Source organism: Phlebotomus argentipes, unplaced genomic scaffold, assembly GCF_947086385.1.
Source record: "Phlebotomus argentipes unplaced genomic scaffold, Phlebotomus argentipes genome assembly scaffold_4, whole genome shotgun sequence".
NCBI lineage: Eukaryota > Metazoa > Arthropoda > Insecta > Diptera > Psychodidae > Phlebotomus > Phlebotomus argentipes.
The window spans coordinates 11,782,569-11,797,234 of record NW_026776174.1 but is presented as its reverse complement, the minus strand read 5'-3'; the positions used below and the strand labels follow the sequence as shown (position 1 = coordinate 11,797,234).

The following is a 14,666-nucleotide window of genomic DNA, read 5'->3' as shown; positions in this document are numbered from 1 at the left end:
TCAGCGGCTGAATTCATTAGCAAACCTATAAATCCCACTTCCCATATGCTTCTCGTCGCTCATCACTGTCTATGACTATAAAGTGTGGCGTCGCTGAGCGTCCGTCGCGTAGGGAATTTAAATCAACAAAGTCAGTGTGGGGGAGAAAAAGCCGCGAAATTCTCTCATATTTCAGTCACAAGCGAGTCGCCCTCCAAGAAAGTGGATCCGAATTCCCCCGCGCTTAGGCTGTGCCTTTGTATTGCAGCCTTGTCCAGTGGAAAATGTGCTCTTTTTAGTGCTTTCGTGCCGACGACATTCTTGTGATGTGGCTCGTCGTATCTGGAAAATTTAAATTTAGCCCATGTGAAAAGAGACTCGTCTGTCTCCAACATTTCACCACACATGCAAAGCGAGGAATAGTGTGGAAAAGTGCCTCCAGTGCAATTTAAAAATAGTCCCTGTGCGCTGTGTGTCTGAGAGTGCGGTTTCTTGGGCGGGAGATTAGTGAGTTTTGAGTTAAGTTTATTGATGGCTGCATCGAATGCGCCAGAGTGATTTTGTGCGATTGCGAGAGAGGGTGAAGAGGCATTCGTTGGGAATTGATTTAACAAGGGAAAAATGTGAAATCAATAATTCACAATTCCATAACTTTGCGCGGGTGAGGCAAACATTCTCCCATTTCCCTGCTATCCTCAATTTCCCGTGTGCCTTCGGTGCACATTTGAAGGTTGCAGCGCCTTTCCAGCCCCTCAATAATTGATACTCGGTGGTCAGCGCCATGAAAGAATGATTGGTTCATTTCAACACCCGGTGAAAGTGGACTTTTCTGTCGGTGTGTCGCCGCCAGAGTGGCTGTGAGCACAGCACAGAGTGCTTCCCGGACATGAAAATGGAAAGTGAGGGCAGGAGCTCGACAGCCAGCACCGTCAGTGGAGTCTATCAGAACATCTTGAAGGTATGCGATGCACTGGAGCATTGACATTGCCAAGTGAGGCGGAAAATTAATTCAGTCATCAATCATTTTGGCACTCAAACGCGCGGAATTTATATTAATACGTCTCTCAATGCCTCTTTCACCCCTTTCAATTCCAGAGCCCCGCGCCAATTTGCATGTTCTACTTCTCACATCCCTTCGGGATTTCATCACCAGTCGACGCGACAAGTGGAAAATTGTCAAGCAGCCCCAAAGATACGGATTGCCCGAAGAGGTTGGCACGCAGAGGACGCAGATTCGAGGGTGACCAAGCGAGAAAAACGCCTCTGATCCCCTGGCCGAGGGACACTTGGCGCCGCGAGTTCTCCCTGCCGCCGCTCATTCAGTTCATCGCCCGGCGAAATGGTGAGTCCTGCCCATTTCGCACCGTGTGTGAAAGTATTTACCTTCAGTGCGTGTTCGTGACTCTAATCGATTTACTACGGGGAAAACTTGTATCGTTCATAAATCGAGCGCTGTGCCTAAACTCCTTATCGCAAGTCGATTAAGGGATGAGGTGGGAATTGAGAGCCGTTCTCGATAATTTTATGGGGCTTCTTTATGAGCGGAAGCAATTTATTACTCTTCACCCTGTGCATCAATCTTTGGCACTTTGCATTGGAGTTCGCATGACGCGGGAAAAGCGATTTGAGGGGATGTTTCTCCCTGAATTGATATTAATCACTTTCATAACGCTCTGGAGAAAGGAATTGAATTTGTGGTTCGATATTTTATAGCCAAGGTGTTCTAATAATACACACAGAAATTCATGTTAAATTCGCTTTTAGGGTCAGTCAAAATATGATTCGTCTATCTTTGGTGTGAATAAATCAATAGGAAAGTGCTTTTATGATTGTATTAAAGCGCTGAATTTGAATTATTATTTAAATTGTCACGCTTGTTCTGAAAAATCAAAAAAATTTTTTTGTATGGATATTTGTCTGATTTACTAGAAAATGTATTATTCTAATGGAAAATACATAAAAAAGTCTAGCAAAATGAGGACATCTGGAAAACCGTGAATTTTGCATTATCCTAATTTAGATAACATCGAATTTCAAGACTTTCTAAGGGATTGAAAAACAAGTCAATTATATTGACGTTTCTTTAACAAAATGTCCAAATTAGTGAGCGGAAATCTAAAAATATACACAATATTAATGAATAATTGATAAATTCCATTAATATTATAATATTCCATTGATAACTAATCTGCGTGACGCCCAAAATTGCACTCCAAACGTGAAACATGAATGAAACACGGCGAGAAAAGGCGGGAAAGTGGCAGAAGTTTGTCTATTCGCCGGGAAAGCGCTGCTGTGGCGGTCTCACTTCCCGGCTTTTCTCGGTTGCTGGAGTATCAGTTTGTTTGAATTCGTCGCGTGGATACGTTGAGTTGGTCATCCATCGATTTCTTTTGCCGGCAACAATTCGAGTGCCGTGTCGTGTTAAAAAAAAATACATATGCTCAAATAGAGTTGTTTGGCAGGTGTTCTTGCGATAAAAAGTGCCGATAGATTATGAGAGAATTCCGCCCGCTCTTTGTGCTTCTGCAATTTTGATGAGGCACCTTTTGAGAGGCCCTCTTTGGCGGGGGCTTTTTTGAGTGTGGGTGTTTGTGGAAAATCCATCTTGTTCGTGGAAAACACCTCCGCATGCCAAAAGAAGACATCTGTGGGTGAAATTTACACGGCAAATGTGATGAGAAGCAGTGAAATTCAGTGCGGAAAGGATATTTTTGCCAACAACACACAACTTTTCCTCTGGCTCTGCTGAGGTGAGACTTTTGCGGATTTTGTGGTGGTTTTCAGTGGAAGTTTTTGGGGATAGAATAGCACCCTTTGCGGTGCAAATGCCACATCAGTGATTTTCCACACAGCGAAGTTTATTAACTAATGATACGCACTTCACCACTTTCCACCCCTTTCACATAAGTTTCCCACCCACGCCGTTGCGCGAGCAATTAAAGTCACATGAATTGGTAATGAAATTAAGAAATTTGTGTGTAAAGTTTTATGGCAATTTTTGGGCGTTGGAGACAAAAATGTTTGGCATTTAATTACGAGCGCAAAAGACAGCCCATAAATTAAGGTGAGAGTGTCACGATCTTTAAGCAAAGAAGTAAATATTTACACGTGAAACATCATCCCATTCCACAACTGCTTTGTCACACACACAATTAATTTACTCAGGATGGAAAAGTGATTATCTGGGAGATTTACTGTCTCTCTTGCCAAATGCGATGCACTTTTGATAAGAATCATAGTCATAAAGTCGCTCTCCGGTCAAGACTTCCATTATCGGAGTATTTGGCCGAAAATTGGAAATCGAAGGGACAGAAGAGCAATGATAATTACAGCATTGTCTCATAACTGTCTCAATCACCTTTTGCAATGGTAATTTATAGTCAATTTCCACAACTATCTTATCTTAAAAATACAATTTATTCTTCGAGATAAGATTGAAGAACTCTAAATTAAATATTTGCGTTCGGTGGCTGGCAATAGATATGAAAATCTTGTGACTCTAGAGTCCACCAAATGAGTCCATAATCACAATGAAATGTCTTTCGACCAGCGCTTGAGCAACCGACATGATGAATGGCTGTCTCCTTAACGAATTGATGACAGATTTTAGCGCAACGCCACTGATAAAGAGCCACTTTTATGAATTATCCGCGGAATTTTCTCTCATCAGTCAAATTTTCTGCTTCGCCAAGATAAATTTATCACTATGTCGCGCTGTATTAGCGAAAGTGTACCATCGGGGGTGACACTTGGGGAGATGAAGAAATTACCATAATCGTAGAAAAGCACGCAAGTGACCATTTGCCGAAAGAGCCCTTCTATTTTGTGGCGATAGAAGACAATAGACGAAATCGCAGGAAATGGCGACACTCTGGTTTCGTGAAATATTCATCGAGATGATTTTCATTTGCAGGTCGCAAAGTGCCGGATATTGAGGGCGTTTTGAGCACAATCAGACGCGCCTGGAACACTCCAAGTGAAGGACGTGGATCGATTTGTAGGTGAGTGATTCTTCTACCCATTGGATTTGCTTTTTGAGGGGGTTTAAGGTCGACTCTTGCCGAGGGAAGGAAGTCAAAATCCAATTCGCCCACTCGCACGAGGGCGCGAAAGCAGTCAATTGAGTTGATGGATTCATCACTTTGTCATTAAATGGAATAAAATTAATTCCGGCCCTGATTGCGGATGCCACAAGATTATCGTTCAATTAATTTCATTGCCACGCAACTGGAATTTCAGAGCTCTTCTTCTCTGCATCGCAGTGAATAAATTAATTCTCATGAGCTTTGACTCGGTGCGATATTGCTTCTTAAGTGCACGTCAAGTGCGTATGGAATAAAGAGAGGCAATGCGGCTTCTTTTACAGTCTTGTGCCAGAGAGAAATACCATAATTGGTAAATCATGGAGGGTTAAAGCAATATTTTACCTAAATACTCATGAATTAGCGAAAATTAGATGAATCAAGGGCAAAATATATTTAATGTATGACAAAGATCAACAAAAGTAGTCTCAATCTTTCGGGAAATATGAGTTTTTCTCTTATATTTATCATTCCAATACCTTTTCAACACATTTCCATCGCCATTGACTTTGAGCACCTCCATTCATTCAACTTTGGGTAAATATTTGACCTAAAATCTCATCCGGAGAGAACCAGAAATTAGCTAAGAGTATGAAATCGGAAGCATACTTGAGATATCACTCAGTTCTCAAGATGACTGAAGGAAAAAAAACCGTAAAATTTTCCCATAATGCGTGTCTTCCGTTGCCTGTTTTCAAGACAAATCCAGAAAGACTTTAGAAGCACTCGCGCATAGTTTAGCTCACTCATTAGCACGCCACGGGCAGATGGTTGCAGGTAAATATTGTGCTTGAATGCTCGAATTGGGATGGAAACTGATGCGAAATTTGCGAACAGGCTATTTTTAGTGTGTCATGGAATCAATAGAGCTGAATTCGTGGAAAATACTCGCGATGTCACCACAGAACAACTGATAAATGCGTCACGCGTGCAATTTTCCTGAGTGCGGCGCGGTGAAAAAATTCCTCAGGGTCTGCCGTCACATTTCATTTGGGTGTTTTCCTTTTTTTGCCTACACGTGGAATTTGAGTGAAAATTTGGTGGGTAACAGACGTAAATTGGCGAATCCGGTGACGGGACTTATCAATCTTGACGATTTATTTCCACCTGACTTGAGATGCTCCCTCGAGATCGTCGAATTTGCCAGTCACTTTCGTGCTCTCGCCCTCGCAGTCACTCGTCCCCGGAGAGTCTATTTGTCTCTCCGGCAAATTGGCGAAGACACGCTCGCATTGGGAACGAAATTGACGAAGGACACGGCGCACAAAAGGCTTCCGCTGTTAATTCCTTAATGGCGCCTCGCCGACCCCACGCACAATCGCCTCGTGTCAGACAGAAAGAGGAAAAATCACGTGTGATATTTATTGAATCAAGTCAAAAGGCAAATATTTGCCTCAAAAATGCTGCAAAGCTCAACTCTTCCTCGTGCTAAGTAAGATTGTTTGCTTAATTCGCGCATTTCACTTAATTCCAGACAGATTCATGAGATTATTTACCGTTCATTTTATCTCAAGACTGAGTCTTCCAGGTGAATTATGCGATTTTTTCGCGCGAAATAAATGGGTATTTTCCAGAAATAGCTCAGCTTGCATTTATCAGCACTTTGGGACTTGATGTGCTCTTTATAGCCTCGCAGTTCAACTACCCTGAGACTGTTTCGAACTGAGCTAGAATCCTTATTTGACGATGTTGAGTATATTAGATCGCTTAGCAAACAATTGCTTAAGGCATTTCTGGAATTTCGGTGTTCTAGTTTTGTCTTGAGTTTTGTGTTCTATTTAAGCAATCTTTTTTATGCCAGAAATAGAATATTTGATAGATTTTAAAGACCTGAATTTGTCCGTTTCTTAAAGACTTGCAAAGATTTCCCGTAAAATTGACTTGAGCGTGTGGAAAAATTAGCTTTATATGCACAACTTTCTTATGGAAAATTCTTGTAATTTCATCACTTTTTATGTTCTTTGTTCCCTATTAATCACCGAGTCAATTGAACGTGGCTCGAGCTGCTTTATTTCCTGAAAGCATTCATGGTTTCAGAGTAAAGTTTCCTGGTGTTTCACGTGAAAATTGTGCCTCTTTTCTCGCCCATCTCTTTGCGACCGAGAACGGAAAATATTGATTGTTTCTATTTCTCGCCGGTCATGTGCCGGTCAATTTGCACAATTCACAGGAGATAATCTCGGGCGGGGATGCTCAGCCGGTGTGTGATTGCCCAAGCGAAGGATGGGACATGTTAATTGGCGCTCGAGTTAACAGGTGATTATGGACGCTAATCACACATCGACATCATCACTCTGCAAATTGTCTTTGAGTGGATATTCATTAGTGAGCCTCCAGTGGCTTCAGTTCTCACATCTCGAGCCCACGTCAGTCGATCCCGCGAAGTCAGTGTGTGAGCACACTCTCTTTCTGACCCCCTTAAATTGCTCCATTTGCTTTCGCGCGAAATAGGAAAATTACCCACGGATCACCGCACAATTGACGCAGTTTCTCGAATTTCTATTAATCTTGATAACATCCCGCGAAGTGTGTATATATGTCAAGAAGTTTGCTTAGAGCCATCAAACACTCTCAATTGGGGACACAATGAAAGAATTTCGAGTGCCAGTATTCGCGCAAATGAGCTCTTCTTCCCTTGTTCACACCAAGAACACCAGCAAACACCTCACCGAGTATTTCTACGAGAATGTAAGTTTTTCTACAGAATGTTGCCACATTTTCGCGCAAAATACTCCATCTCACCTTTATTTGCTGGCCACACTGGCAAACTTTTCCACTGTTTTGCAGTCAGATTTTAGGAGTCACAAATATGCTATCAAAACACTAATTTTGCAACCACGCGCAGAGCATAAAAAACCAATATTTATTCCTCCACCGTCGCACACTGTCCAATGTACTAAATGGTAGTGTGTAAAGAAGTTAGAAAACTCGCGCCAAGACATTGCATGCTGGCGGCAATTATTCAAGTCTCGCAGGCAGGTGAAAAAGGATTCCATTTTCATTCCATTCCGCAAATTCTTCAGCCTCTCAGTTCATATCAGTGCAGAAATGTTTGGGATTATCAGTTTTTACTGTTGGGAAAAAATTCCCCTCATTTGCATATTGAGTGGAAAGAGGAAACACCGCGTGTGTGATCTGCTTAATATCAATTTAGGATTTGACTCTGCACACTCTGTGTGGGGAGTATATAAATATAAAGTGATTTAAACTCTGTGAGAGCACAATTTTGATTTATTCGGATTATTTCAATTGACTCTCTCGCCTCGAAATGAATTCGTATGAATAGAATTGTGTGTGTGGCATTTTTTTCTGGCTGGCTCTGGATTTGCATTCAATTTTGGGTCACTTTCTCACTTGGCTGGAAAATTTCATTATCCGATCATTGATTCGCCGTTTTCCACCACGTTCGCTGATAACAATGTGCAGATAATGAAAGTTTTAATTGCCCGGGGTTTTTTATTTGCCATTGGTGCGCAAATTAAATCTTTGCACCGTCTGATTGACTTCTCGTCTGGCTTTTGCAGTGGATTTCGTGACGAAACATCATCAGCATCCGATTGGGATTTGGTCACGGTATCGAGTGATTTTCCGTGCTGTCGACACACCATGGGCTCCGGCACCTTCGCCCTCACCAACGGCGGCGGACTGCTCAGGCGGCGCTACTCCGTCCCAGAGATTATCATGAGAAAGTGAGTATTTGCCGAGCGACTGGAGGACTTTTTGGGGTGGTTGGCCAAAGGGCAGGCCAGCAATTTCACACAATCAATAGCCGATGGATTTTCCCGGATGATTGCAAAATCCAATCAGGAGCTATGAGACTTTCTGTTTACCCAACGCGCCACTTTTTGGATTTGACCACCGACAAATTGTGCCATAGAGCGGAATGTATTTCCTCCGCTTTCAAGGGTTGGATCAGTGTGGGCATACCTTTTCATAACATCAAATCGATAGCATACTCACCAGCACAAAAGGAGCAAAGAACTCACAGAGCCACTAACCCCGCACTCAAGCCGCTATATAGCGTCTTTTCCGGTGTAACACAACACAAAATGACCATTTGCCTCCTCCGCCTTATATTCTAATTCACTTCACTGCCCCTCTTTTGACCCCCTTTCTGCGCCCCCGGACACGCTTTCTGCGATTAACCCTCGAGGATTTTATTGCAAAACCCCAAAATAACGGCAGGGCGTGGGAATTCCACCGCGGTGTACAAATGGCTGCAAGAGAGTGAGTCTGAAGTCATCCTTGCATCAGATTCTCTAATTCAATTAAAGCCACAAATATTACAGAACTGTTGAAATACCAAGAATTGTAATGTGAAACATTTTGAAGTATTAAGAGTGAAAGAAAGCAGTGAATCTACAAATTTAATTAGTCTTGAGTCACTCATTAACACTAGAATCGCAATTATCTTTCCGGGAGCGCTCCAAAAGATTTTATCCATCTTTTGCGTCAGTTTGAGGCACATGACAAAAACTTCGTCTAATTACTTAATTCCATTTAAATCTCGTGATGTACACTTCATCCCTCAAGTGTCTCTCTCTTGTGCTAATTCGTCATTTTTCTCCTTTCATGTTTGGCCACCCTCAATCAGGCACTCGCTATCGCAGCAGCGATCTCTCGAGACGCGCGAGAGCGTGGCGTCAACGGCCCCAACGCCCCGCCACTCGCCCTTGATGCGGTCGCCGGCCGACACGGGACGCCGTGGGGGAGGATCCGACTCGAATTTGTCGCGTGCCACGGCCAGCAACGACATGAGGAAGTCCACGCTGCTGCGGCGCTTTTGGGGTCGCGACGCGCGGCGCGCGGACATGGACTCGCGGTCTGGCAGTTGGTCACCGCCCGCGCGACGCTCGCAGCGGCGACTCCACTTCGACGCGCACCAGTGTGCCGAGTGCCAGAAGCTGAATGGGACACAGACCAGCGGCAGCAGTAGCAGCAGTCAGAGCAGTGTGTTCCTGGCCAGCGGACGCACACCATCGCTGGCATCGCCCAAGAGGCTGAAGCTCATGAGCACGCCGTCGGAGTCCGTGCGACAAGGAATGGAGAGTGAGATCACCGAGACGAGCAGTCAGTTGGCGAGGGACTCGCCCACGAGCGCATCTTCAAGCAACGGGCGGAAGAACGTGATGATCTACATGACGTCCCTGGAGACGGGCACGTCGCCGGAGAACAACAACCCCTCGGAAGAGTCCCTGCGGATTGAGATTGAGACGACGACGCTCACCTCGGGCGCGGGGGATGAGAATATGAATGGGCCGCCCACCACCACCACGGTCACACGCACCGAGAGGGTCAACAGACACCACTCGGAGGAGGAGATGGATCGATACATCTCCAAGTTGCTGATTGACAGTCTCAATAATGTAATTGAGACGTCTGCCACTGCTGAATTAGTCACCACTGGAGATTCTAATGGAAATGAGACGGGTGCCACCAGGGAATCCACCGCCGATGAGAATCTCAACACTGTGGCGGACGCTGAGGAGACGGAGAAGGTGCAGGAGAGTCCTGAGGAGGTGCCCATATATTTCCCGAGCTACTCAGCCGAGAGCAAGGGCGATCTCTCGAGCTACACTTCGGCCTGCTCAGAGCCTGAACCCCAGGAGATTGGCGCTGTGGGCACGGGCAGCTCCTACCCGGACATTGATTCTCACGGAGAACCTCTGCTCGTGCCTAGACTGTCCGCTTTCCCGCGCACAGAGTCCATGGAAGTGCAGCCATCGTCAGCTTCGGCCTGTGAAGACGCTGATAACGCGGAAAATCTTCCAGACGATGAGGATAGCGTGAGTCTGGTGGACAGTCTTGATGATCCCGACTCACCAGATCACAAGTATCACTCCACAGAATCTCTGAGGCCACCATCTTCGGGGGAAACGGCGCGAGAGGAGAAATCCCCGTTCGTGCGCGAGAAAGGAGAGGCTTTCTTCGTGCCCATGTCCGAGAGTCAAGTGCCGGTGGATGAGCACATAGTCGTGGCTGATACGATGCCTGAGAAGCTGAGGGATAAGCTGGTAAGGCGCCAGAAGAGGCGAGATATGAAGAAGGAGCAGGAATTGCGCCGCCGACAGAAGATGCAGAAGTACATTGATCAGAAGCTGGAAGAGCGCCTGGAGGAGCTGCAGGTGAATGGAAATCGCAATTCTCGAGCGATTATAGCCAAGAAGGATATTCCTGTGTCCACTCCCAGTGCGCCAGTGAAGCCAGTGAAGAAGAATGTGCTGAGGACGGAGATTGGAATGCTGGAATCGTACACAATTGACTCCAGAGGGAATATGCAATTCAATCCTCCAGCAAAAGAGTCCTCGTCGAAGAGCACAAAGGCTCCCATCGCCAAGAGGACGAGCATCACGAGGAAGTTCACGAAATCCAAGTCTGAAGAGCATCCGGCGCCTGAGAAGAAGTTCCAGGTGAAGAAATCCGCGTCGGACACGCTTCCGAGGCGCGGGAAAGGAGTGAGAAAGGATGTGCAGCACATGACTCTCTATCAGACGGCAGACTTGACTCCTGACACTGAAGGTGGACCGCGGAGAATGTATCAGAAGACAGAAATTCAGGATGGGGAGAAAAGGATTGAGATTCTGGAGATTGTGGAGTGTCTGGACACTTCTCCGGAGAATTCTCCGCTGACTTATCGCGTTGGCAAGTCACTGAGGCGATCTAGGATTCCGGTGCCCATTTACAAATCTGCCCGGAAGACGAATGGAACGGTGTCACCACGCACTGTTGCCAGCACGAAGGTGGACAAATTGATAGCCGATCTCCTGATTGAGGCGCTGAACAATCCTGTGGATCTGGGAATAGAGTTCGTGCCATCGCCAAAGATTGAGAAAGCAGTGAATGGGAAGAGGAACGGCGTGAAGAAGAGATCAGCCAACAGTGGAATTAAGTATCATCAAGTGTTTGATGTGATTCCTGAGGAGAGGAGCAGCTTTTCCCTGGACTCGTCGAATGAGGAATCTGGAACGACTCACAAGTCCCGAGTGGACAGTGGTCAGGGTGCCTCAGCGAGGAGCTCATCGAAGCAGGATTCCGTGAAGACGAAGGAGGACGACAAGGAGATCGAAGAGATCCAAGAGACCTCAAAGGAACTAGAGAAATTTGCGCCGGACGATAAGAGTCAGGCGAATCGCGGCAGGGCAGCTTTGGAGAGTGACACGTGGCTGGGATTCTTCAAGCCACACGAGGAGTCGTCGGCTGAAGGTATGCTGGTAGTTTGAGACGTTGATTAGTCTTGATTTGCTTGCATTATTTCCATCTCACCGCCAGTTATTTCTGTACACACATTGAAATAAATGTTTCGTGCACGAATTCCGTGATTTTTTCTTGCACTCGCGAGGATAAAAACTGTTCGTTTCTTGCAGAGGAATCATCTCGCACTCATCACTTCTGCCCACTTCATTCATGTCATCTCATGCTGACACCCTCATCAGACACCCTGACCACAGTTTCCTCCGTTTTGCACAATCCCACGATGACCTTCTACTCCCCAGACACTGTCCAGGCACTCGAATCCCTCCCGGACGCGACCACGCACCACACGAGCAGCTGCGGCTCCGACAACATCCTCACGGTGATTGAGGAGGTGCACCCGAGTCCATTACCTCAGCCACATGATTCTGTTTCAGGTGCACTGGCCAAGATTGAGCCGCCCAAAGAACCCATCGACTCCAGCTCCTTTGTCATCATTCCGGCCGCGGAGAAGGCTCCCGAGCCGGCGCCAAAGGAGCCTCCGGAGCCAGATTCCGCCAAGTCTTCGGTGCGAACGCGCGACGTGTGCAAAGATTGCTGTTTCTGCAACCCAGATCTGCACAAGAAGGCCTCTCCCGAGGACACCACGCGCTCCTGCCACTTTTGCGACCGAAAACGGCAGACGAGCGCCCCCAAGAAGGCGGAAGAGGAGCCCCAGAGTGGCTACGAGACGGCCAAGAGTCACCACTACTACGAAGTCATGTCCAAGTCTGACCATCAGCACACAAAGACCAAGTCCAAGGATCCAGAGACAATCAGCACGCGGTGCGTGAAGACCAACGAGAGGATCCAGAGATTTGTGTCGTCTCCCGAAGACGCCAGGTCCAGCAAAGGGAAGATTAATCGCCCCAAAGATGTGCCGCAGCCCATCTCCAGAGGATCAGCGGTGAGAGTGGTGAAGGATGAGGTGGAGGCGACTGGGAAGAAGATAAAGTTCCCCAGTCCCTACACTGTCCTGTCCTCGCCGCAGAGCTACGACGACGGCTCCTCCTGCTCAGAGGACGCGGATTCTAGTCCGCCGGCGCCGCGATTGAATCCCATGCGCAGCCGGTGGGCCAACTCCAGCCGCTACGCCGGACGAAAGTCCACAAACAGCCGTGTGAACCACCCCAAATCCTCGTTCGCCTCCACCTCGAGCAGCACGACGCCGGGAGCCAATGCAGGTAATTTCATCACACCGCGCAAGGGACTTCGCGTGGGTTGGCATCCACCCTGGGGACTGCTGTAGTGGCGATTTTGCTTTTTGTCACCAATAAATGCCCAGACTTTTGCTCACGTGGATGACTGTTGTTTTGTGAACAAATCCACACTGTGTTCTAGGTTGGTCAGTCACTGTGGCTGGCAACTATCATCCCCAGCTGGCGCCCGATGTCGAGATGCGCCTCAGCTTCCCCAAGACCGTCACGGAGAGCGCCCAGCCGCAGCCTCCGTCCACCACCACGACCAACAGGGAGTTCTACGAGATGACACCGCCGCCGGCTCACGATGCCCGCTCGCGAGCCGCTCTGCCGCCCACAAATGCGCACACGCTCAATCCCAAGCGAAGCCTCACGAAAGTCACCCCGGCGCCGTCAGGTATCAGAGAAGCTGTGCCCCAGTCTCAATCACAGGGTCTCAATTTGAATATCTCGTGACTTCCGCAGCTAATGGCAGGAATTACCGCTTTCCGGAAGTCAACACAGCCACCAGCCAAGCCGTGTCGCGGCAAACGGCCAAGAAGGCAATTAAGGTAGAGGAATTTGGAGTGGACATTTGACCCACATTCTCACCCCAAATCTCTCTCTTCTCGCCCATAAAAATAGCGGGTGGAGTGCAGCGTCGCCGTCACTTCCGCCACTCGCACCATTTCCAAATTCAGCCGAGCCCAGCGCGCCATGTCCTTCCAGTCTCTCCACCCCGCCATCGAGGACTCCTTCAGGCACCGCGACGGATCGGTCGGGTGAGTTTTCCCCTGTGGCACACGAGCCAACAGTCACTCTCACGCCCCCCAAAATCCCGCACAGAAACCTCTCCAGCCGCCGCTTGTCGCTGGACGGCAGCCAGTCGGACGACGTGGCCAGTCTCAGCATCATGGGCAACGCCATCGCGCCTGAGATCAAGCCCCGCGTGCCCACAATGAGTGAGAAAGACCTCACGAGGCGCCACAGCTCCTGCTTCACCAGAAACAGATCCTATTTGACGTAGAAGCGAGCATTTCGATGTGAACAAGCACAGAAAATATAGATAATTTAGGGAATAAATGTAGGGAAATTTGCAATTGCCACACGCAACGTGAGAGGAAAGAAGGGCCATTTCATCCGATTGTCACTAATCAATGTATCGTGTTGTGCCAGATCTTGTGAGATGTTTCAGTCTGTCTAGCATAAGTTCTTTCAATCAAAAACTGTCCTATAATTTGACTAAAAAGACTCAAAAGTCGCAGAAACTGTCTATATATTGATTTGATAAAAACATCCACTAAGAAAATAAAGAGGTTTTCCATGCAATCGCTTTTAATTGAAATACAAAGAGAAGAGAATATTGGAAAAATTCGAAAACTTTTATTGTAATTCTACAAATTCGTGAAAAGTGTGAAAATCAAAGTCTGACATTTCCTTAGTTCTATTAATGTACTTGAAATAATAGTCAAAACTGTCTAAATCATATTTTTGAAAACTTCCGAACGCTTTCACGGAGTTTAGCATGTCTTTTGTACTGATTCTGAGACTCTTTCGTGTACACTTATCTCTGTTAACAGTCTTGCCATTTCTGGTGAGAGACGCTGATAAGTGTTCTCTTTGCATGCTCTCTGACTCAAATGTGCAATTTCATATCTTTTCCTATTCCTTTCATAAACAACTAAACATTGCGACGCTATATTTTCCCATTGCTCTATTCTCGGCTAATATAATTCGCGCTCAAGTGACATCGAAAGTGTGTTTGTGAAGCAATGTGCAGTCATCGCGTGTCAAAGACCAACTCTTTCGCCCAGTGTTTCACTTTGTGAATTCATTGGGTGACCGAATTACATATTCACCCCCGAAAAGAGACCTCAAATCAGCACCCCTAAAAACCTCTCATTGTCGCTGTGGCGGAACAAAGAGTCCTAGAATACATAATTAGGCATTTCTTACAGAAAGTCGCGAGAGAATTCAGCGCAATTGCGCCATAGTCCAAGAGAAGGGATGTTTAGTAATGTAAAACCAATGGTTTTGTTGCCAACTATTATATTCTCTCCATATCAGAATAATTGAGATAATAATTAATCCATTACTTCAAATTGTAAATCTTATTATGCGTGAATATAACTACCTAGAATGATATACTAATTCCGACAGCAAGATATAATTTATCATCATGTTTTCTCATTTT

The 14,666-nt window shown here is 46.5% G+C and overlaps 1 protein-coding gene across 1 annotated transcript; it reads left to right on the top strand.

Annotated features, from left to right (window-relative positions):
• The first annotated feature begins 913 nt into the window (after nt 1–913).
• On the top strand, nt 914–14,383 carry LOC132258492 (uncharacterized). The gene is made up of 10 exons (XM_059755822.1): nt 914–937; nt 1,075–1,321; nt 3,896–3,983; nt 7,589–7,753; nt 8,659–11,275; nt 11,431–12,478; nt 12,636–12,890; nt 12,959–13,044; nt 13,118–13,254; nt 13,319–14,383. Exons 2-10 carry the CDS (start codon nt 1,093–1,095, stop codon nt 13,497–13,499), a joined length of 4,806 nt encoding a protein of 1,601 aa, XP_059611805.1. The 5' UTR covers nt 914–937; nt 1,075–1,092; the 3' UTR covers nt 13,500–14,383.
• Nucleotides 14,384–14,666: the final 283 nt, after the last annotated feature.